At 44.1% G+C, this 25,654-nt stretch overlaps 1 protein-coding gene across 5 annotated transcripts in view; it reads right to left on the bottom strand.

Annotated features, from left to right (window-relative positions):
• SFMBT2 (Scm like with four mbt domains 2) overlaps positions 1-25,654 on the bottom strand; it is a 214,950-nt gene that overhangs the window by 37,951 nt on the left and 151,345 nt on the right. For all 5 annotated transcript variants that reach the window (XM_077897289.1, XM_077897285.1, XM_077897287.1 and 2 more), the window contains 2 exons: positions 17,720-17,802; positions 10,371-10,497 (listed from right to left, as the gene is read on the bottom strand). In XM_077897289.1, coding sequence (XP_077753415.1) covers positions 10,371-10,497; positions 17,720-17,802 — 210 coding nt within the window. The remainder of the gene's footprint in view (positions 1-10,370; positions 10,498-17,719; positions 17,803-25,654) is intronic.

The following is a 25,654-nucleotide window of genomic DNA, read 5'->3' as shown; positions in this document are numbered from 1 at the left end:
TACAGAGAAGTGTCTTTTTTAGTGGGATCCACCTATCACCCCGTTTCATGATCCTACTAATGCCTGGTGATAAATCGGCACCACAACTAAGAGACTCTGAAACAGAGAAGAGATTTGCATGTAATATGAGCAAAGGTTTCAAGAGTTCTGGCCACAAAGGATAAATCTAGAACCCAGAAAACTGGTAAAAGGAAGAAAATTCTACACTGAATCAATAGTTCTTTGGAGAAAAAACACCGAGAGAAAACACTTGTGAACTAAGAATCAAAAGATATGAACTGTGTTAATAGACAGGGACTCACGGGCTCTGACCTCTTACTCTCATTTTGCTTTGGTTTCTTCGCTGAGAATCAAGATGGAAATGACACCATAGAACTCACACACCCATCCACATCGCCACATCACATCTGATGAATTTTAAATCATATTGCCCCCCAACACTTAACTTCACGAAGCTCAATTCTAGCAGACAAAAAATGGTCCCAACCACTGGAACTCTGACGTTCGCCACACTGGCTCCTACCCCTGACTTCTCATCGTAAAGAAGATACTGGAAAAAGGAGCGTGCTGTTTGATACACGTGGGTTCTAGTGCTAACCCAATATACTGCTGCACAGAAAGTGCCCTGAACACGCTGGCACACACATCATACCATCACCATTAGTCACTATCAACTTTCAACTCCTTCCCCCAAAAAAGCAATTACCATGAAAAAAACTTTCTTTTTGTTTTATTCTCCCATAACTTGAACGTAAGTAGGTTTATGGGGATTATTTCTCAAGACAGTTGAGTGGATGTAAATCATTTGGTTCCCATTATGACTCAACCAATGCTTAACCTACCTACTTACCAAAGAGACCATCAAATAAAATAAGACACGTGTATCTTGGCTACTGAACAGTTTTGGTGACGGGCTGAATTCACCCCCAACATACATCTGTATTTCCAGACTCACATTTAGGTACAAATAAGATTTCCAAGGTCAAAGTAGTGCTTCGAAAAGAAGCATGAAGGTGAGCTTTATAGCCTGTTCCTTCCTGAATTACGACCTTCATGTTCCACTGTTCTCCTGGTTCAGACATCACTTGGTGTTAATGCTTTAATATATACACTTCCGCAACAATGTATATAGTAATATATTTATAAGGCTATCTTTACCATACTTTATTTTTTAAAGATTTTATTTATTCATTTTATAAGTGAAAAAAAAGATTTTATTTATTCATTCATGAAAGACACACAGAGAGAGGGGGCGGGGGAGAGAGGCAGAGACACAGAGGGAAAAGCAGGCTCCTCACAGGGAGCCCGATATGGGACTCAATCCCAGGACCCGAGGATCAGGCCCTGAGCCGAAGGCAGATGCTCAACCACTGAGACACCCAGGTGTCCCACCATACTTTAAAATTCTTTGGTCATGCTCTGCATTCAAAACAAATATTTAGGAGCTACAATGTGTTAGCTACTAGGTCCTCAAGAAAGTTATAACCCTGACTTCCCTGCGCTTCCTAATCTAGCCCATTAAGGTATGGGAACAGATGGAAAAGTGGGTTATTTATCACCCAGGAACATTTTCCTGACCCTGAAGCTTTTCCAATCCTATTCTGAATGATGGGTACCAATCTCCTATTTCCCTTTATCAACCTTATGCTTCCAGATACATCTGGCTAGACTCGGAATAATCTTTTTTAAAAAACAACTCATTATTTTCCAAGACCAGGGACCCACGTTAAAAAATAATCCATTAAAAGTGGATGCGATGCTCCTTTGGTGATTCTAGGATTTCCAAAACTCCTTATGCAAAGCTTAAGGTAACTACTGCAACGGTTGTAACCATTTTATAGGCAGCCTCTGTGAATAACACAAGGCCATGTTCACCCTGGACTTCTCTCTGGTGCATCAGTCAATATGGATTCTACTCATTCATCCTCATCCAGCACCTTCATTTCAAAAACCACCAGGAAGTCCCAATCTCCATCTAAGGGGAGGTCCTTAGCTACATTACAGTAGGCTGTATGGCGGGATATGCTGCCACTATAAAAAAAGAACGAGAAACCTCTTTGTATACTTACATGTAAAGACCTATATGTTGAGTCAAAGAAAAGCAGAGTACAGAACACTGTGTATATATAGTATGCTACCATCTGGTTAAAAAGGGGGAAATAACATATATTTATATGTGCATAAGACAAATCGGGAAGGAAGTGCAAAATACCCACACAGTGGGCGTCTGCTGGAAAAGGAGTGGAGACACCGAGCGGTGGGGGCAGCTGCTGGAGAGAGACTCTGACCACGGATACTTCCATGTATTTTTGCAAATGAATCAACTAATTTACAATCACAACCTAACCTCACTATCACCACAATAACCGCACAATGCAAAACGCCCCGAGAAGGAAGGATTCTTCTGCATGAACTGTGCTGCCACAGAGGCCAGATCAATGAAGGCCAAGTGACCTTAACAGGAAATGGGTGACGGGCACTGGGTGTTATTCTGTATGTTAGTAAAGTGAACACCAATAAAAAATAAATTAAAAAAAAAAAAAAAAAAAAAAACAGGAAATAAGACCAGGGTGCCTGAGGGGCTCAGTTGGTGAGATCGAGCCCTGAATCAGGTTCCCTGCCTAGCAGGAGTTAGCTTCTTCTTCTCCCTCTGCTGCTCTCCCCCGACTTGTGCTCTCTGGTTCTATCTCTCTGTCAAATAGATAAATAAAATCTTAAAAACAAAACAAAACAAAACAGGAAATAACACCAAACTACAATGAGTCATTCTGCTGCTAAGAGGACAGGATGCTCCATACTCACAAAGCATATAAATTTGTTGAGAATCACTTGGGAACCTTACAGAAGCTCTGCAATTTGCCACATCCTGAGACTGTCACCCGATCAACGGATCCTTCGTCCCTTCCACGAAGTTCCACCCGCCCTCCTAAAGGCAGAGACTCCGGGAACAGTCAGAACGAGGCCTGTACCTCAGTTAAAAGGCAGGAAGGGAAGAAAGGCAAGAGGTATTTAAGGAAGCAAGTTAACCTCGCTCAGCACCCTCATGAGAAGTCAAAGGTCACAGCAAACTGGGACGGGCTCGAGTGTGGGATGGACAGAAAAGGCGCCAAAGGGGAGAGAGTGAGCGGGTGATCCGGGAGCAAGCAGGACTGGGTGCTGGAGCCCCGGGTGCCGTGTGTCTGGCTCCTTCCACCTGCAGAGGCCTTTCTATAAAACCTGACTGTCAAGTCCCTCGTCAGCTGTGGAGCCAAATTCCTAAGGAACAAAAAGACTGGCAAAACTGCAGATGGCAAGATCAAGATTTGATAGGAAACAGGCAATCTGGAGGAAAACAAAAGAAATGGGATCAAATGTGTGTGGAGAGAGACAGAGAGACTCACAGGACTGCAAACACCCACAAGCACGGAATTCAGGTCTGACACATCCTCAAGTGTTTAGTACTTACGACAACCCTAAGGGATAGGGGCTAGCCTCGTCCCCACTGTACAGATGAGGAAGCTGAGGCCCAGAGAAAGGTCCAAGGGCAGCAAGTGGCAGATCCAGCGTATGACCCTGGATCCTCTAACCCTCCAGGCATTTCAGGTGGCATTTTTCTTTCCTTCTCTTATTTCTGTTTCTGGTTTGCTTGGGGCTGGTCAGCATCTGTCCCCATCCTGTCCCGGCCCCACAGCCCTCCTGCAGAATCTCCACCATGAGGTGGCCGCCGCCGCCTCCCACAGAAGGGGAAGGAGCCAGCTCTGCCCTCACTGCCAGCAGGTGACAACAGGCTCGGTCCGAAGTCACGGCCGTCACGAGGGCAGCGCCCAAGCCCAAACTCAGCGTGGCTTCCCGCAGCAAAACCTCTGCAGGGGTGCGCCCCTCCCCCAGCCCCCCACCCCCAGATTCACATTTAGCCTGAGACAGCCCGGCCACTTCTGTCGCTGGCCACTGAGGAGCCGTCCAATGGAGCATCAGCTCTGGGGACCACACAGATTTGCGAGGGTTCAAAGCCCGCGCCCACAGACAACACCCACTTTCTACCACCCTCTCCAGCATTCGGGGGGCACTGCCGTCCATGCCCGGGCCACTGAAGCAGCTTCTCCCAAATTCTCAGGCAGGCCCTACCTCCTTCTAAAGATTCGAAAACCACCCACACTGGCTTGAAATAGAATTACTTTCACATTTGCATTTTTCCTTGTTTGATTTTTGCAAGTCTCTGAGAAAGCTCATTCACCCCGACTTTTGCACAAATTACAGAAAGGCTTTGAGGGGCACCCGGTGTCCCACCCACGAGAGGTCACCCCAACAGGGGTTCCCTTCCGCCACGCCACACCTGCTAGACCTTAGAGTCCTTGACAAACCCTAGCGCACAGGAGAGTCATCTGGGGAGGGTGCCTTCAAAATGCAGATGTCCACACCCTGCTTGGACCTCAGAAGCACCAGGTCTGTGGTGGCTCCAGGAAGGTGCATTTTCAAAGGAGGCCCAGAGATGACCATGTGGAGGGTGGTTTACTGCAACCGAACCAAGTGTAGGAAAAAACTGGCCCCAGAGCTTTTTGAATGTTAGCTTACACATAGAAAATATCTCACTGGCTCAAAATTCAGTTGGCAAGATAGCAATTCCTAATGGATTGGTGGATTTTTTTTAAAGATTTTATCTATTTATTCATGAGAGACACAGAGAGAGAGGCAGAGACACAGGCAGAGGGAGAAGCAGGCTCCATGCAGGGAGCCCAATACGGGACCCGATCCCAGGACCCCGGGGTCACGGCCTGAGCCAAAGGCAGATGCTCAACCACTGAGTCACCCAGGCACCCAGACTGGTGGATCTTCGATCACTTTCTCATTCAGAAGCACAAAGTTTTATTTATTCCTCCTCTGTGCTCAGCAGGCATTTAGCGAGCACATAGACCCTCGTACAAACGTTGTCCTGGGCCCACACAGGAGCAGAGCCACGCATCAGGGCTCGAGGCGCCAAGGACAGGATCAGGGTCTACAGGCACAGTGAGTGCTCTGTTCTGAGGGAGCCAGACCCTGGGTGGAGGCCAAGCTGATGAGAGAAGGGGCTGCCTTCTGGGGCGCACATCAGCCTCCTCCTCCTCCTCCCCAGCACCTGCCTCCTATGAGCTTTACAGATGCGAATTCCCTCCGCCCAGCTCCACAGCCACCTGGGAGGCAGAAGCCACTATCACACATATCTTATAGAGCCCCACAGAGAAGAAAAGCAGTCTTAAACTCAGGAGGTACTCAAGATACACACAGATGCACTGTCGGGGGCGGGGGCCGCAGAATCCACAGGTTCTATACAGATCATCCTGTACCTATGCTGTCCAAAACAGCAGCCACTAGACAATGCAGCGGAGGAACTGAAATGATCATTTAACTTAAAACAAAGGAGTCACAGCGGACTACTAACGTCTACTACCATCTCCCGAGAATGCCTCCTGCAGGGATTCCAAGGAGGCCCACCCAAGATTTGTTCTGAGAGGGTCCATGGATGGTCTGAAATTGCATCAAAAATCATATACGTGTGCAAGTGCATTTGCTGAGTGTCAACAGCTGTCCTCACACTCTCAGAGGGGTCGGTCCCATCACAAATGTAGGCATCTATTGTAGGACTGGGGCCATTCTAGGAAAGTCAGCACATTCTCAGTTGTCGTACGAGCACCTGGTCCAAAACAGAATGAATTCTCCAGGAATCTGATACGAGGGTGACCTAGACCTGCATGGAGGATGTCTTCATGCCCGAGGCTTTGGGCCCTTGTCCCTATGCCTCATGGAAGCAATTTTGCCATGAGGGGCTCCAGCGAGAAACCCTGTTAACGTTACTTAGCATCTTATCTCATTCATTTATTCATTTGCTCATGGGCTCATGCATTCATTCATCAGCTCTCTACAAAGTGAGAAGAAAAGGAAGGTGAGAAGCAAGCCAGTTCAGCCTCTGGGCCCTATGCAGATGTGGGGCGGACAGACTGGCAGCCGTGAGAGGCAAAGGTTGGCTGGGCTGGACCTGAGAACAGGAGGCTGATCCCAAGTCTCGCTCAGAAGCACGGACACTATGAATCCCCTTGCTGGTGCTGCCCGGCCAGGCGACGCCTCCCTCCAGGCAGGCGGCTGGGGGTTCACTCTCTAGAAAGATTCATCCATGTAGGGTGAATCCACAGGAGCAGCAAACGGGCTCCTGTGAAAGTCCATGCACCCAACGTGAAGGAGCTGCACCTTGCCAGGGTCACTCTTGACAACCAGGTGACCCAGCTCAGGACACCCACATGACACTCAGAACAAGTGGAGACCAGGAAAGCCACAGAGGCAGGCCGACCTCGCCACAGCCAAGAAGCCAGGAGAAAAATCAGATAAATCAGGAAATGTCATGGGACAGTTCCAAAGCACATGCATTTCTCAAGAGGGGAAAAGGAGAGCTGACGACCATCCCCGAACTGACCCTGCACTTGGGGTTAAATACCTCCGCCGACATTCTACATGAGGTTCGGGCTTCAACTGTCTGCAAGCTGTCCCCGCTGGCTCTCATTGCGGAGACCTGGGGCACCGACATGCAGCCCGCAGTTCTCTGCTTGTCGGTGTGGGATGGGCAGCTCGCAGGGACACGATGTCATTCCTGAGCTCGAGAAACCTACTGCCCGAAGCTCTACCTGGCCCAGCCTGACCAAGCAACACTTCCACAGTATGTTTTTCCAGGACTGAGTGTGGAAAGATTTTATTTTCTCTAGATTTCATTTCAGAGGGTGGCAAAAAATAAAGATCAGGAGATGTTGGTAATAACCTAATTTGGGTTTGAGTAAAGCTCCCTGTTCTCAAGATTCTGATACTTCTCAGGGAGCCTGGGTGGTGCAGTGAGTCAAGCATCTGACTCTTGGTTTTGATCAGGTTGTGATCCCAGGGTTGTGCAATCAAGCCCTGCGTCAGGCTCCCACTCAGCGGGAAGTCTACTTGAGATTCTCTCTCTCCCTCTGCCCCTCCTGCTCATTCACTTTCTCTCTCAAAGAAATAAATAAATATCTTTTTTAAAAAATATTTTGGTACTTCTCCACAGACCTGAGGATTCTGGGTCGTCTCCTCTAGGGCATCATTTCCCGCCCCCCCACGCTCAAAACACAAAAACACCAGCCGAGAGTCCCCTACCCGTTTTCACATGTGACAGCACTCCCGATGTCAAAACCGGGTTTGGGGGTTCCCTTCCAGAGCTCTCTTCAAATTTCTGTAGTGGCAGCACCTAAAAGAGCTAAGTAACTTTCCAGAAATGAAGCCTGCTGGTTGCCATTCCTTTTATAGTATAAAAGGAATTCCTGCCTCAGCAAAAAGACTAAAAGTAAATATATTCAGGAATATGGTGCTTATTGTATCTCTTCTAGAGAGATACGAGGAAGAAAATATTAGTAATAATGGGGATAAGAGAAGCCAAGGAAGGCAAAGATGTAAACACTCTTAGGAAGGGAGCTGACTCATCCTCAGGACAGGTGGAAGGCCCACACCCTACCTGTCCCTGGAGATAATGATCTGGAAGGCATGAAAAGTGACTTGGCGGGTAGGAATGCAGATACACGAGCACAGGGCTGCAATGCTAGAGATGTTACCACCGAGAGCAACTTCTATCCCACGGCTAATGCTTATAATTGTAGATATGATCACTTCGAGCAGAGTATTAACACAGGAGAAAAAGCAGTACAACGTCCTCTCTAAAACACAAAACATCATCATAAATTCCACCTGCTAATGGCCAGCGGCCTGTGAGAGCTTGTAATTCTTTTCAAATATGCATCTAAAATAATACTACCTTAATCTCATGTATTTCATTCATTGCCCCCTCTTCAGTATCAGTTCTTTTATAGATACTTAAAGAACTGACTTGAAGAGAATTGAACTCTTAGATTAAAAATGATCATTTTGGGGATCCCTGGGTGGCGCAGCGGTTTAGCGCCTGCCTTTGGCCCAGGGCGCGATCCTGGAGACCCGGGATCGAATCCCACATCGGGCTCCCGGTGCATGGAGCCTGCTTCTCCCTCTGCCTGTGTCTCTGCCTCTCTCTCTCTCTGTGACTATCATAAATAAATAAAAAATTTTAAAAAAAATGATCATTTTAATTACCTAAAAGTGGTCAATTAGCCATGTGTTGAAAATACTTCAAATCAATTTAATGCATAAAAATAACTAATAAATTGTTATGATGTACTTTCTACATTTACAGTGTCAAGTAAATGGTCTATAATCAGAATCACCAGCATCATAAAAATAATTTAACAGCCACAGAGTGACCATGATGAATTTCTAGCATTTGCTCCCTTGACTAAAGACAAGAAAACACTATATCCGCAAAAGTGCAAAACAATGAGAAGTGCCACTAAGGTCACTGTGACTTTCAAAGGTAATATTCAGAAGAGACCAAAACAGAACAAAACCTGAAAACCCCAAAATTCAAGGAAGATCAAAAGGACAAAATGGAATTTTACTTTATTTGATCAAACACATGATTTTGACCATGAATTCCAGGTAGATAAAGTGCAACGAATTGTTTATAAAAAATTTTTTTAAGTATGGAAGGTTTGGAAAAAAATGGACAATCTATTTTCTAAACTCTTTTTCTGGTAACTGATTTCACTGCTATGGGATCAGAAAGCACTCTGGAGAGTAAGAGCTGATGTGAGCTGCCTTACTTTTCTTTGCTATAAAAATAGAAATTGATATCCAAAGCAAAACAGTCATAAGGAGAAAAGGCTGTCAAAAATGTTAAATAGACACTCAAGGTTGCTACTCCTCATTCTTTTTAAGAATTGGGAAGCTGTAGGGTCTGATGAATTAACCAACAAAGATGTCAAGGACAAGGAAACTGACCCCAGGCATATCTTCACGGCTTAGCTAGCTTCGTTTCTTCATCTGTAAAAATCAGGATGCCCTCACTGTTGTCTGTGTTAGGTAATTAACAGCTGCAAAGCACTCTGGAAGAACAAACTGCTAAATAAATAATGACTGCCAGAGAATCTCATTGGTAATATGCTAAATCATAATGATGAAACGTGGGCTTTGAAATCTACCATTTTTGTTTTCAAGTTAATAACACCAAGCAAGACCCTGATCTTGCAATATAACTTAGCAGAGTTATTAGGCAGCAGGTTTAAAGCAAGGATTGAAATCACAGGAGGGATCTTGTGTTTCCAAGAGCAGCTGACTTGACTTTCCATGTAGTAATGAAAATAAGGTCACGCTCTATGCCCGTGGCTGCAGAAATATCACCATCATGTCTGTGTCTACCTTTGGGTTAATTCCCGCTAGAGGCCATTCTATTTGAACCCCCCCCCCCCCCAAGCAATCAACTTTTTGAAAATTTCCTTTTATTTCACGTTGATTTTGAAATCCTCAACCCCAGTAACATTTTAAGTTATTTTTCTAGGAATTCATGACACGGGTGACGCTCACTTATAATCACTGTTCTCTACCCTTCCCACCCACTTGGACTGTAACATTTATGAGATCGTCAGCCCCAGAATTTTTGATACTTCTTAGACTTTTCTCAAGAGAGAGGATGACGAGATTAGCACCACTTCTGTAACCTTCCAAACTTTCCATTCCAATGGGGGTAGGAGCATGCCATGATGGTTAAAATATGGGCCAAGAGAGCTAACGCTATTTTACTACTCATAACCAGTCTTGTTTTTCCATACACATTTAAAATAATTAATGAATTTTGTGAAAATAAGAAACAAACCCCAAAAATTTAGATCACAGAAAAATGGGAAAACCTTCCAGATCCAGACTTAATTCCTTCTCACTGAAAATGTAACATATAAAAAATATATAGTGTTCTATCTCAATCTAAAATCTGATCATGGTTTCACTTACGAAGTATAATGTTCTGTGAATTATCTGCACAATCATAAAAAAAACGTAGCTATAAAGAACAGTTTAAGCATCATTCAACAAACAAATCTTGTGTATTATATATTTGGGGAGAAAGTCATCTCCAATGACTATTTCAAGGTAAAAGTAAACATCTATGGAAGAAACTAAAGTAAAGACTATTATTCACATTAAAATGCAAATATATAATTTAATCCTCATAATAACTAAGACCTCAAATACCAGTTTTAGTGACTCCTTTTAATTTAATTGTGACATTAGCTTTTATAATCAAAGTTGTAAAAAGACCACTGTGTTTCAAACATAATTATCACACCAGTATCTCATTTCATGAAATTATTAGTTAAGATGAGAGCCTCCGAACAAATTTATATTTGATTAGTTGCACTTACTTAAGAACGCTGAATAATTCAAGATCTGTTTAAATGAAAGGGAAGTGGAAGGGGTTATTTCTGAGAAGTATTAAGTGAAACCTCCAGATGGACCCTAACCTCTCCAGAATGGCCGAGAACCGAGCGTACCTTCCAGGTGAAGCCACAGCAGCCTCCCCTTCACACTGACAACAGAGGCCACGCAGAGCTCTCCTGGGTTCCTGGGGTTGACAGCTTCAAGTTTCATGTTCTTGGTGAACCCCCGACTGAATGACGTCTGGAAGAGAGAGAGAGAACAGACACTGAGCCAGTGGACAGTGTAGCAGGGTAGCATGTAGCAACAGGCCGGCCCGCTGGCGAAGGGGGAACACGCACATGTGGGCACACACATGGGCACACGCACATGCACCCAGGCACACAGACCTCGCCCATATGACAAACTGGCTTTCCTGCCATTCAACAGAAAAGAACCATGACCTCTTCATTTACATCCCAGCATTAGAGCTCTGCTGGCACACAGCAGGTGCCTACTAATATCTGTTGAGTGAGGGGACAGATACGTTCTCTTCCCAGTTCCGCAGGTGCCCTAACTTCTACGCAGTCACTGAGGTACAAATCATTTCTTCTTCCTTCCCTAGATTCCTCACTCGCACCACACCTGGGCATATTTGCGGGGGCGAGGACAGGGCCTGAGTCTCCGTCTGGCATCATTTTCTTCAGCCTGAAGCACATTCGTTACCACTGTGATTCTAGTGCAGGTCTGCTGGTGGCGAATTCCCACAGCTTTCTCTGAGATTGTCTTTATTTTACATTTATGGCTTTGGGTTTACTTTCATTTACTTTCTAAATGCACTTTTTAAAAATTTACACGTGAGAATATTCACTTGCCTTGGTGCCCTGTTCCCTATACATGCATACAGTCATGTGGCCATAACCTCAATCAACACGCACAGCAGTCCCTTCACCTTCAAAAAACCTCTGCGCTGCCCTTTGGTAATCAATCCCTTCCAGACTCCCAACTCTTGGACCACAGACCTGTCTTCTACTTCTAGAGTTTTGCCTTCCCCATAAGATCACATAAATGGATCCATACACTGTGTGATCTCGATTACTCCACAGAAGCAAAATGCACTTAGGGTTCATCCGTGCTACTGCACAAATGGCCAGTTCATTTTATCTTACTGCTGAGTACTTCCTATAGATGTGCCACAGTCCATCCACTTACCCACTGAAGGACATGCAAGCTGTTTCCAATCCCTGGTCATTGTGAATAAAGCTGCCATAAACACCCAAGCACAAGGTTTTGTGTGAACAGAGTAGATTAGTCTGCTTGGGATGCCATAACAAAATACACCACACTGGGTGGCTCTAACAACAAATATTTGTCTTGCAATTCCAGAAGCTGGAAATCTCAGATCAAGGTGTCAGCAGGGCCGGTTTCTTCTGAGGACTCTCTCCTTGGCTTGTACACAGCCGCTTTCTCTCTCCGTCTCCAAACGTCCTTTGCTCCATGCACGCGGCCTGGGTCCTAATTACGACTTCTCATAGGATATCAGTCCTACTGGATTAAGACCCACCCATATGGCCTCATGTTTCCTTAACTCTCTCTTTGAAAACTAACCCCAAATATAGTCACATTGTGAGGTATTCCAGGTTAGGATTTCCATCGTATGAATTGTGAGGAATACAATGCAGCCTATAACCAGCTTTCATTTCTCTAGAAATGGAATTGCTGGACCACATGGTAAATGTACTTTTAACTTCCTTGGAAACCAAATTGGTTTCCATATATCATTTTGCATTCCCATCAGCAGTGTGCAGTGGTCCAGTGGCTAAACATCCCCAACAGCACTTTGGTATTAGCATTATTTCAAATTTTAACCATTCTAATAGGTGTCCACTGCTCCCGAGCCCTGTCTTTTTTTTTTTTTTTAAAGATTTTATTTATTTATTCATGAGATACAGAGACAGAGTGGGGGGGGCAGGCTCCATGCAGGGAGCTGGACGTGGGACTCGATCCCGGGTCTCCAGGATGACGCCCTGGGCTGAAGGCGGCACTAAACCACTAAGCCACTGGGGCTGCTCCTGAACCCTGGTTTTAACTTGCATTTTCCCTATTGTTAATGATGTCGAGCATTTTTTCATGTTTCTTTGTCAGTTGCCTATGTTCCTTGGCAAAGTGTTTCTCTCTTCACTCAGGAAGTATTATTAGCTTTGGTGCATACAGGATTGTGGTTTCTTCCCTTCAGTGTGCTGCTACAAACATTGACTTACTGTTTTCTGGTGTCCCTGGTCTCTGATGTGAAGTTTGCTTCATTCAAATTGTTCCAGGGGCACCGGGTGGCTCAGCCTTCAACTAAGGTTGGGGTCCCGGGATCTTGCATCGGCTCCCCTGCAGGGGGTTTGCTTCTTCCTCTGCCTGTGTCTCTGCCTCTCTCTCTCTCTCTGTCTCTCAAGAATAAATGAAATCTTCCAAAAAATTGTTGTTCCTCTCTTTGGGATGTATCATTTATTTCTCTGGATGCTTTCAAGATTTTTCTCTTTATGTTTGGTTATCAGCAGTTTGTTTGGTTTCTTTGTGTTTATGCTACTTAGGGCCCACAGACCATCCTGCTCATCAGTACTTTCAGCTACTTTGGTAAATTTTGGCCATTGTTTCTTTGTATACATTTTCTTCCACAGTCTCTGTTGCCATTTCTTCTGGGTCTCCAATTACACATGATATTGTCCCTCAGATCCCTAAGATTCCTTCTCAATCCCCACATGCAATCTTCCTTTTCTCTTTGTTTCTTCAGATAGGGTCATTTCTATCCTCAAAGTCATGAACTATCCCCTGCTACCTTCATTCTGCTAGGAAGCCCTACCAATGAATTCCTTTATTTCAGGTATTGCATTTCTCAGTCCTAGAATTTCTTTTTACACTTTCTACTTCTCTGGCACTTCCTACCTTCTCGTTCATAGTTTCCTTCTCAAACTTCAGGGTATACCTGAATCACCTGGAGAACCTTTTAAAAATGGACTGCTAGGCCTTACCCAAAGTTTGTGATTCTTTTGATTTGAGGTAAGGCCACAGAATTTGTATTTCCAGCAGGTTCCCAAGTGATGCTAAAGCTGCTGGCCTGAGGACCACACTTTGGGAATCACTGCTTTGCACCAAATTTGCTTAAATTAAAAAAAAAAAAAACTTATTTATTTATTTGGGGTGGGGACAGAGGGAGAGAATCCACAAACAGTCTCCCCACTAAACAAAGTGAAGCCTGACACAAGGATTAATCCCAGGACCCCTGAGATCATGACCTGAGTGGAAATTAAGAGCCTGACGTTTACCAGAGTGAGCCACCCAGGTACCCCAAATGGATACTTTAAGATACGTGTCTGCTAATTCCAACATCTGGGTCATGTTGGGTTTGGTCTCTGCTGATTAGCTTTTCTACTGAGAATGAGTCAGATTTTCCTATTTCTTTATGTGATGAGCAACACTGAAGTCTAGATGTTTTAAGTGTTACATGGTAGAGACCCTGGACTGTGTTATATTCTTCCTAAGAGTGTTGGCTTTCTGTTTTAGCAAGGAACTAACTTGGTTGGATTCGAACTACACAGTCTGTATGTTGAGAAGGAGCTCAAACCCCACTTCAGTCTTTTGTCCTTAACCAGGCTGCTGTAAGTTTGCAGGGAAAATACACAATCTGAGGATCAGCCAAAGATTCAGACCAAGTTTATACATAGGATTTGTGGTTCCATCTCCTGGCTTTTCCCTGAGACTCCTCTCACTTTCCCACAGTTGTGATTGCTCAAATTCTGTTATCAGGTTCATTGGGCCAGAAAGAGTGTGATTTTTACATTACTGGTTTTGTCATCTCATACATCGTCAACTGTCAAGAAGTTTGAAAAAAAAATCACACAATCACTCCACAGTGTTCCTTCCAAGCACCTGCTCCCCTCTAGATCTGCTCACTTTTGTTCATTTTCCACACTCCTCAGGTAGTTGTTTTGGTACCCTGTCCTGTGCAGAGTCTATAGTTGCTATCTGCCAGGGGGTCAACTCAGTATGAGCTCAGCCAATATTCAAAGCAAAACTCCCTCCAATAGCCAAACTGTGGAAGGAGCCTCGGTGTCCAACGAAAGATAAATGGATAAAGAAGATGTGGTTTATGTATACAATGGAATATTACTCAGCTATTAGAAATGACAAATACCCACCATTTGCTTCAACGTGGATGGAACTGGAGGGTATTATGCTGAGTGAAGTAAGTCAGTCGGAGAAGGACAAACATTATATGTTCTCATTCATTTGGGGAATATAAATAATAGTGAAAGGGAAAATAAGGGAAGGGAGAAGAAATGTGTGGGAAATATCAGAAAGGGAGACAGAACATAAAGACTGCTAACTCTGGGAAACGAACTAGGGGTGGTAGAAGGGGAGGAGGGCGGGGGGTGGGAGTGAATGGGTGACGGGCACTGGGTGTTATTCTGTATGTTAGTAAATTGAACACCAATAAAAAAAAAAAAAAAAAAAAAAAGAAAAAAGAAAAAAAACTCCCTCCAAGCATTATTTTTAAATAAACATGTAAAAATTTCCTAAATCATCCACTGCTATAAATTTTAACCAGACATTACAATACTATATGCATCTATTTTAAAATATATAAAATGAGATTAACAGGTTTCTGTAAATAATAGAGATCATATCTTTACGTGATCCATGGGAGGAAACCAAGGTTATTCACATTCACGTATCTTTTTATATATGTTAAGTTGCAAATGCAATTATATTTTTATGTAACCAGAACAAAATTATCCAGTGTATGTTAAGAAAGCAATTTGCTCTTTTCCTTTATGTTTCTTTGGAAATGGGAACCACGGAAATTCTAGGTGGACTATTTTTCTGCAAGTCATCCTGCCTCATCCATGAATATTATGTATTGAGCTTCTTTTTGATAATACAACTTGATAGGCTGCCTGAAAAGCCTCTAAGTAAGTTAAAATGTATTTTATCCTACTTAATAAGGAAAAGCTACAACCACATAACCTATTTTCGTTTCAACTCACTGCTTGAGGGTAATTTATAAAGATCAATAGCAAAACTGTTACCTGTGAGTTTATTTTACTAAGCATTTGCCTGTGTCAATCCATTCCAGAGCTGCCTCTGATTGTTAAACATCCCCAGGGAAATGTCTTCCATGCATTCACTTCCACACTACCTCTCCTCTAGTACACACAAGATGTGTGATTAAAAAATGAATTCATAATAAGCATTCCATTAAGGAGCACTTGTAGCAAGCTAACAAAATTCAGCAAAGTACCCGGTAATGCAATGCATACGCCAACAGGCAGATAACAATCCTGTCGATTAAATAAACGGGGAGCCAGAAACAAAGCGGGCATATTTGTAACAAGTGCATTCCTAATGAATACACCAGCATATTCATTAAAAGAGATTTAATCTTGGTAGCTAAATCCTGAAAGCTCAGAGGCCACCTGGGGATGTGGCTACTTGCTCCACTATTAAATTCCACTTGGTCGGCTACTGGCTGAACAGGAGCAGGGGACAGATAAAAAGAAGCTGCAGTGGAACTGTGTTCATAGAAGAAACAACTCCCTCCGTACAGAACTAGTGGACACATCAGGATTTTCCTCCTTCCCAAGGCTGAAGAGGCAGGGAAGAAATATTTCTTTTTTTTGGGTACAAAGCACAACTTCACAGGAGTTTGGGGATGTGATAAGTATTTCCATGATCCTAAACTAATGGAAACGAGGCCAGGACTCTGTGGCAAGTGATGTCACTACAGTAAAAGGTTTAGTTTAGTAAGATGCACTGGGACCTGATAAGCCCTGGGAGCTAACCCAAGGCTAACCTCATGGTGGCATGCCTACACAGGCTCCCCGTCACACCACCTCAACTCACCACACAGATCTTTCGATGCTGCAGGAGAACCCCCCCTTTGTGCAAATGCAGTGTCAGCCACTAGAAAGTCCCTTCAATCATTTCAGGAGCCCTGACTTCCACCTCTACCGCCGATGTGTTTCTGCATGTTTGCGTACGAGCTGACCTGGTGATCGACGTACTTCATTCTTCAAAATCCACCTCTGACTTTTGCTCAGGATTGAGCTTCTCTATGAAGCCAACCCCTCTGCCTCTTCGTTCTCGTATGCCCTTAGCCCCGCAGTACAAATTATATGTGGGGTGGCAAGGAATCAGCAGCTCTAGGAGCCTAGGTCCAGAAGAAGTCTTTGATTTGGGAGCATTCTGCACGGTAGTATCTGCAGTCCCCACTTAGAGGACTGAGTCTTTTTTTGTTTTGTTTTTGTTTTTGTTTTTTTTGCATAAAGAACTTTCATAACTAAATGCACGTTCAACACAATTGGCTATATACTTACGGCTCATTCTTAAAACAGAAATTATAATCTGTATCCCTTTTCATAGTTCCTAGTGTTGATAAGGTTTAAATGAATAATTTATAAGCTACTTTATACAATCAGCTCCTATAACGAAACAAATACACACGTGTGAACACACACACACAGATCTGCATGCCACTATTTTATGTGCCATCACGCCAACAGCTCTATTTGAACAAGGAAGTGGCTTACAGTAAGCACAGCAGAGAACTCTTAGCCTAGCATCTTAATGAAGCAATCCAAGAAAAGACATTTATGATCATATATTAAGAACATACCGCAAGCGCAGAGAATCTCCTATCAAGGGGCTCATTGACATTATACTCCACGCAGCAAGTGCCTATGTCATGGTGGCACAGGTGGCCTCCCAAATGTGTCCTCCCTTCTCAGGAGTATGGAATCACGGCTGTGAACAGTCACCTAGCTGGGGTACTTTTCCCAGCCTCATTCGCAGCAGGTGCAGCCGAGGGACTGGTTCTCACTAGTGGAGGGTGAATGGAGTAACGCGTCATTATCAGCTACGGGGCCAACAAGGAAGACCATCCTCTCCATGGGAACCCTGGGTGGCGCAGCAGTTTAGCGCCTGCCTTTGGCCCAGGGCGCGATCCTGGAGACCCGGGATCGAATCCCACGTCGGGCTCCCGGTGCATGGAGCCTGCTTCTCCCTCTGCCTGTGTCTCTGCCTCTCTCTCTCTCTCTCTATGACTATCATAAATAAATAAAAAATTTAAAAAAAAGACCATCCTCTCCTTCATCCCTTTCCTTACCTGCACACTAGATTCAGATGATGAAGCCAGAGGCCACCCAGGGTGGAGGCTCACCATAAGAAGCACGCGCTCATCCGGAACACACTGGACCATTCCGTAAGTGAGAAAGGAGCCTCCACTGAGCCACTGTACATTCAGTAGTGGATCTGTGACTATGGCCCAGAGTCACCCTGACACACAACCCGAAAGAGGGCTTTGCAAAAACCACAAAACCATTGTGATGCTGTGAAACATGGGAGCACTCTAATCTTGCTCATGAACAGAAAGCAACTACAAAATTCATGGTGAACAATGTCTAGGATTAAAGGGAGTAGCAAGAGCCAAGCTTCTTACGTTTCTGAAGCAGAAGGGAGGTGCTTCCTCTGTCCCATTCTGCTTGTGATAATCTGCCCAGTCGAAGTCCTGGCCAGAGTAACCTGTACAGGACAAAACACAGACGTTAGTCAAGCTAAAGCTCAGACCAAATGAACAGCTTTAGAGTGTGTCACTAATTAAAATAATAAGAGGTCCAAGGATAGGGCCCCAAAGGGGAAGTCCTCTCCTACTCTGGACCACATGTCCGATTTTCTGAGGAGTATGTGGGAAGATGGAGAGTACTAACTAGTTGAGGTATACCATCATTATCAGAGCGTGGGGCCTGACACCAGGTGCAGGGTGGAGCTCACCCCCATCGGCCCATGTCAGCAGGTAGATGTGCTTTGGGGGAGAGCAGCTTAGACATGAAAATATACGCAACACGTCCCCACAATGCATTTTTCAGAAATATACAGGAACACCTCCCTCCATGGAAATCCTCAGTTCACATGACCTTGCTTCTCAATATCTTTGAGGAAAACCATGAGACTTTATTAGAAAGCACCACCTCAGGGGGATGGTTTTTTAAAGGATAACAGAAGGCAGAGCAAATAGCATACAAGGAGTCAAGGGTTTAGTGAGAAAGCCTCGAAAGGCATGAAAAGCAGCAGCAGCCCTGCCTTCCAGTTGCACTACAGAGGAGGAAGGAAAAATGCGAATCCAAGGGAGGCCCCCCTCCACTCCAAGTGAGGCTCTAGGGGCACACAGAGGTAGGGGTTCGAGAACCATCTATTACCACACACTGAACTTAATGAAATCCAGATCTTTACAAAGTGGGTTTTTTCCTTCCATCATCCCTTTCATTCGGCAGGAGGGGCAAAATTAGAGTAGATCCGTCATGCCCGCCATGACAAGACACAGGAGAAGGTCTTGGGAAGGTCATGGGAAGACTGAACAGTTCTAAATCATACAGTGAGCAGAGACTGGGGGTAGGGTTTCCCCTGGATGGCAAAACACCTCTTCACAGGAGTGTCATCGGCATTTCCTGCATGTGCCACAGAGGATGGCGAGGAAAGCAGAGTGTGATCCCAATTAGGATAAACTGAAACTATAAAATTTCACCATATTCTACACTTGAGTATTCTCTCTCTCTCTTTAAGATTTTATTTATTTATTCATGAGGGAGAGAGAGAGAGAGAGAGAGGCAGAGACACAGGCAGAGGGAGAAGCGGGCTCCATACAGGAAGCCCGACATGGGACTCGATCCCAGGTCTCCAGGATCACACTCTGGGCTGAGGGCGGTGCTAAACTGCTGAGCCACCTGGCCTGCCCATTGAGTGTTCTCTCTTGATGGGTTTTAGTGTAGGGGGGAAAAATCCACAAGGGAGTTCTTAAGTATGTTTTTGAGCCGTATCCTATTTTCTCTTCCTCCTACCATCGTAAATTCTACACCTACAAACTCACGTAACACAGAGACTTGTGGTGACTAAATCCCACAGCTATAGTGACTCCAGAAATTCTTCACTGAAGAAAGTCAAGACACCAAGTGCCTACTTCCATTTGTACGTCCAAGTATGAACTAGTACTCTTTTCATTGAGGAAGCTCAATTTGCCCAGTTTTTTTTTTTAGAAGATGGGGTTAACCAAGTGGAGGTAAGTTAACCAAGAGGTACCTGTCCTCCTCCAGCCCAGACACTGACCCTTAGGCTTCTCATACCCTGCTGACCGTCAGTGGCAGAAATGCCCCCCTTTCTTCCTAAGACATCCCTGCCATTCTATAAAGGTTGACAACTCCTCATTTCTTTCCAACAAGGAGATAAAAAGTCTTATAGTTTGGGGATGCTCTACTCTTTGTAGAGAGTTTCAGAGAGATTCTCAAAGCTTTTCCACCTGCCCCTGCCACTCTCTCCAGAGCCACATGGCTCTTGCATCAGAGGTTTCTGCAAGGAACTAAATCAACTTTCTTCTGAACACTTAAAAACAAGATACGGTTTAAATAAGATAATTCAAGTTTCTTTACAATTACTATAACCCTCCACTTTGAGAATGGTTTCTCTGGAGCTGTTTTAGGTCAAATATTTACATGAATGTGTGAGAACAGAAGAATTTGCCCAAAAGACAGCTCAAACTGCTGAGGAGCTACCTAACCTATGAAAGGAAGACACTCGGGATTTGAGAGCCAGCTCTACCAGGAACTGGGAGAAACAAGGTGAAAGCAAATGGAATTTTCTGTGCCTGACCTCCCTTATTCACAAAATAAAGAGAAGATCTTTTAAGTCACCTCTAGATGCTGCCTTTCATAATTCGGAGCCACCATTTATTAATTATTTTACTGTGGCTACTTAGGATTTTTTCCCCTTCCTTTTGTGGTTAATTCCTTCCTCTCCTCCTATGAGAAAAAGTGTGGCAAGGTTGATAAAGAGAGGTTATGCAACAGGACACTTCCTCCAAGAGCTCTCCATAAAAATCACTGAAGACAAGATGAATTCTGCAACAGAAGGACCCCATTCATTTAAGGTTTGTGGCAGACTGACTTCGCTCAAGCCAGGATCTCATTCCCTTCCAACGTCTCTTCCCTGGACCAAAGCTGCTTCGTTACTTTTGTGAGCTGATGAAAATGTCATTGAGATCATGAGGGAAGAGGGAAAGTAGGGGAGGAAAAAAAAAAAACAACATAAATGAATAACGGCCATTTTCTGAAATACCGTGGAAATGTGGGTGTGCTTGATGGTAAGATGAAACTTTCCAACGTAGAAGTCACCTCCGCTCTCCCTACAGAGGCATTTAGCTGGGCGTTCTATAATCATGTTTATAACCATGAACTTCCCATGGGCTTCAACCCACTCCATCAAATGTCATGCTCTGTGGTTTCTTGGACCTACATTCAATCCTTCTACATCCAGTCTTCAAGACCCTCTCTATGGGGAGCCCTTTTTAATCTAATAATTCCTAGATATAACCGAGTCTCGCCGGGTACCTAAGCAACAATGGGTGATTTTGCCCCTAGAGCTCTTCGTTTCCTTGAACATTTCCAACAGCTTAGACGACGACGACTCCTCCTCCTCCTCCTCCTCCTCCTCCTCCTCCTCCTCTTCTTAGGGACCTTTATTCACTTCATCACTTAAAATTCTTTTCCTTCAGGCTGATAATGAGCTCGCTTTTTGTGAGGCGGTTTTGTGACAGCTCAGAATATAACTGCTACATAAAAACAAATTGCTGTGGCTTGTATAATAGAGACAACAGGGGTCAATTATACTCATTAATCAACAAAGACAGAACAAGAAGTACTGAGGCTTAACTGGAGCTAGGAAAACATGTTTTAAACCCAGGAGGGAGGAAAATAGTAGAAGGGGGAAAAGAAAATAAAAGGAAATCAAAACCCCTTGTGCTATTAAAATCTGCAACAAGCTGCCACAGGGGACCGTTGAACCATGGCCACTGGAGTTATTTAAGCTTTTATTAGTGTTTATTCTGAATGAGGTTCCAACTGTTACACGTCCAAAAGAGAACAGGTCGATGACCCGTTTCCTGATGATACAAATTAATTGGCACAAAACAGCCCCACTCGCAGACATTACTACGGGTAGTACCAGCGGACCATTCTTTTAGAAAACGATGGGAGAGTAAAAGTGTTCACGAACTCTGACACAACAATTTCACAACAATCCTAAAAAACCTGAAAAAAGTGTCCTACGTGTTCTTATTGGTGATTCTGGGGACATGGACCACTTGACATCCCAGAATTGGAAAGGATATGAAACTTATCCAAGGTCCACAGAAAACCACGTGGGCATGAAATTGCACATAGTTTGCAAATATATGTACATATACACATATATATGAAAACATTTTTGCTATAAATGTAGATGGAAAGATTGCCCTGGCACAGCATATGCAGAATTATCAAATTCACATAAAAGTATGCAAAGGAAAAGACCAGAGGGAGTGTAAGGAAAACCTAGGAATGGTAAATATCAACATAGTTATCTGGATGGTGGGACTCGCGGATTTTTTTTTTTTTTTTTGATCTCTTTGTATTTTTCAAGTTTTGGTCACGAATTATTTCAATAAAAATTATCTGAAAGTATAACAACATGGCTCCATTTTAAGAGATAAGGCAGTGATCAATCAAACAAGAGCTAATTCAGCACCTGGGATGCACCGTGACCGCCTCCTGAGAGCCAACCTTCAGCTTCCCACCTGCCAACAGAATCCTGGTTTGTTCAGTTTCTAAAGGACAGTTAGGGCTCTCCTCAGCACCAGGAAGTGAATCACGACCCCGGATCCCGACCTTTGCACCAGGAAGTGAATCATGACCACCTCTCCCCACTAGATAATCATGGTGGTCTCATGCCCTTTGTACCAGGAAGTGAACCATGACAACCTCCTAGATAATCATGGTGGTCCCATGCCCTTTGCACCAGGAAGTGAATCAAGACCACCTCTCCCCACTAGATAATCATGGTGGTCTCATGCCCTTTGCACCAGGAAGTAAACCATGACAACCCTGAGATAATCATAATAGGATGGAGGGAAGGGTTTTTAAAAGGACATCCCTCTCTAATAAAAGAGACACACAGAGTAAGAGCTGCTCTTCTGTGCTGAGTGAATATGAAAAAAAAACTGTACAATCTTCTAAAATAACATTAGCGGGATCCCTGGGTGGTGCAGCAGTTTGGTGCCTGCCTTTGGCCCAGGGCACGATCCTGGAGACCCGGGATCGAATCCCACGTCGGGCTCCCTGCGTGGAGCCTGCTTCTCCCTCTGCCTGTGTCTCTGCCTCTCTCTCTCTCTCTCTCTCTGTGACTATCATGAATAAATAAATAAAATCTTTTAAAAAATAAAATAACATTAGCCAAAAATACCATCTTTGCCATCTACTTGATCAGCAAAATGAAAGACAATAATAAGAATCCACCACTGCAAATACTGTCGGGAAGCGGGTGCCTTTATGCGTTTCTGGTTGGCATACAGTTCAAAAAGCCATTGCAGGTGTCAACCGGGCAATGGGTGAAAATCTTTCAGGAAGGTGTCAACTCTCCACTTCAGCCGTTGGTTCATCCGCGTATTCAATCACTTAAAAGCACTTACTAAGTGGTGCTCTGTGCCAGGCACCGTTCCGGTTCTAGCACCAGAAGTGAATAAAACTAACGAAAACCAGCGCCCAGGGACGCTTACACTTCAGTGAGAGGAGACACAGCGCACAAATATAACACGTCAGGTAATCAGAGCATCAGGGGGAGAAGGAGAGAAGGGGCAGAGAGGGATGAAGGTCTTGATGAAAAGCTGAAAATCCGAAGAAGGAGGAAGCAAGCCTGGTGGCCTCTGGGGGGAAAACCTGCCAAGGGGAGGGGCAGACAACGGTGGGATTCCAGGAGCATGTCTGGAATGTTCTGGAAAGAGCAAGGGGGGTCCTGCAGGGCTGGGAAGAGTGAGCTGGAGTGAGGACAGATCAGTAACTGCATTAGGGAGCATCCTAGAGAAGTAACAGGATGCTGTGCAAACATTTTGTGCATCAAAGCAGCTGAGAACAATACAAATAACGAAGACGTGTTTAAATCAACTATTTACCTACAATCATGAAACTTCCCAGTCATTGAAAGGAGGAGACACCTTGGCATGGAAGTGGCAAATTGGTGCATATAAAGTAATTAAATCAATACACAAAGTTACATATTCTGGGAAACAGAAATCTGAAAGAATGTACACCAAAAGTAGTTTCTTCAGGATAGGAAACTTCTCTCCTTTTTTTTCAAAATTTTAAATAATGAGCACATATTAAACCTATGATTAAAATATACTCTTTAAGGGGCACCCGGGGCTCAGTTGGTTACGCATCTGCTTTGGTCTCAGGTCATGATTTCAGGCTCTTGGGATTGATCCCCACGTTGGGCTCCCTGCTCGGCAGGGAGTCTGCTTTTCCCTCTGCCTCTGACCCTCCCCTCTGCTCATGCCCTCTCCCCCTCTCTCAAATTAATAAATAAAATCTTTTTTTAAAAAAGTCTTTAACAAAATAAATGGAAGTTCTAAAAAGAAGTAACACTTTCTCAAACAAGGAAATGCATTTAATTTAGTAACTTTTCCCTAGGAGTCTCCAGGTTGCCAGACTCTCATTCCCTGACAGTAAGATAAGGATGAAACAGGCACAGGTTTGGCTGATGTCACCTGCTCCAGCAGGTACTGAGAAGGGGACACACACACACACACACACTGTGTGCTACCTGTGGCTCCAGGACAGAGGCAGACATTGGAGGAATTGGAAAGAAAGTTCAGAAGACACCCACCACGCTGACTGAAGAACATGCAGCCCCATAAGGAGATGTCCACTTTGGAGCACATCTACATCCAGTGTGAGATGTGGACTTCGGGTCTTAAGAGCAAGCTTATTTAGCTTTTAGTTCAATGGCTCTTTGAAAGGAAGAAATGATGTGATCATGTCTTCATGACAAGAAGACCCCAAAGAAACCACATTGTAAGAACAGGTTCTTGATCCTGTCTCACAGAATCTTATGAATGATTAGAGCAGCTTTACTGGACTTGTTCACAGCCCAGTAAAGGTGGGTCTTACTGAAAAGGGGTCTCTCTCCAGGCTCCTACTGAGGTCTGTGGATGCTCACTAAGGAGAAGCACCAGAGGGCATTGCCTCAGGTGATCCTCTCTGCCATCTTGTAGTTAAGTAGGAGGCTCATCCCCACTGCCCAGGTGAGGAAAGAAGACCACAGGATCAAGGGGGCAGATGCAGCCCCGGGAACCAGCCTGCCCCTTCCTGAGCAAGGGTCCCCAACAATCCCCAATTCCATTCATGAACGAAGCTGCCTACAGGCTCATAGGCAGGAAGGCAAAGACACTTTTAACCCATCTTCTTACCCATGCTGTTTGCTAAAGAGCTACATGTCCCCCTCCCTTGAAGGTCAGTTTTTAGTGTATTCTGTTTGGGGTGATAATGAAGCAAAGGCTTGATACTGGAACCAAATAAAAGGTATTTGACCTACTAAAAGGGCAGGCATGCTAACGATGATGACTACAAATTCTGCAGAAAGGAGAGTTTGTTTTTTTAATATTTTATTTATTTGGGAGAGCGAGAATGAGAGAAAGAACACAAACAGGGAAGGGGCAGAGGGAGAGGGAGCAGCGGACTCCCCACTGAGCAGAAAGCTTAACCTGGGAACTGATCCCAGGAACCTGGAATCATGACCTGAGCCAAAGTCAGATGCTCAACCAACTGAGCCACCCAAGCACCCCAAGGAGCAGAATTAAAACAAAAAACTAATAGCAAAATTTCTAAGGGTAAAAGACAGATGGGAGTTAAATAAATAAACAAATATTAATGAAAAAAATCAGCCAGCTCCCTCATTTCCTCGGTGGACATTCAGTAAATTTGTCCCTGATGTAGATCTTTACAAGGGACACATTCATTTGCAACTAAATTATTCTGGTTTTACACTCACAGAATAAGGCAGGGGGAAAAGAACCATGGAAAATAAGGAAAGAGGACAGAAACAAAGAAGTCAAGTGAACATAAACCCCAGCCATTCCAACATCCTTACCTTTTAGAATAAGAATCAATGCATATAGGTGACAGTATGACATTTAATACAGTTCTCTGTCCAGGGACATGCTCAAAATGTTAATCTGAATTATAAACACAATGTTAGGAAATGTGGACACGTCTCCAGGATGGAGTCTAACATCATATAAGTATCAGCTGCCAATGGCAAAGCCATGGTAAGAATCCTCAACAATGAAGCAAAACGAGGAATAAATGAATGAGAGGGAGACCATTTCCAACAATTGGAAATATTTTCAGATATAAAAAAATGACCCAGAGAATTTTACTCCAACTCTTTTCAAATCAAAAGTGAACTTTTGTTCAACAATCAATCAGAAAGCTAGAAATGAGAATCAACTTCCAAGTCCAGCAACAAGATGGATCCTTCTCAGATGTCAGACAAAATATAGTAAAAATAATTACAC

The sequence above is a fragment of the Canis aureus genome, chromosome 5 (assembly GCF_053574225.1).
Source record: "Canis aureus isolate CA01 chromosome 5, VMU_Caureus_v.1.0, whole genome shotgun sequence".
Taxonomy (NCBI): Eukaryota; Metazoa; Chordata; class Mammalia; order Carnivora; family Canidae; genus Canis; species Canis aureus.
The sequence above is the reverse complement of the archived record's forward strand: the minus strand, read 5'-3'. Positions and strand labels throughout refer to the sequence as shown.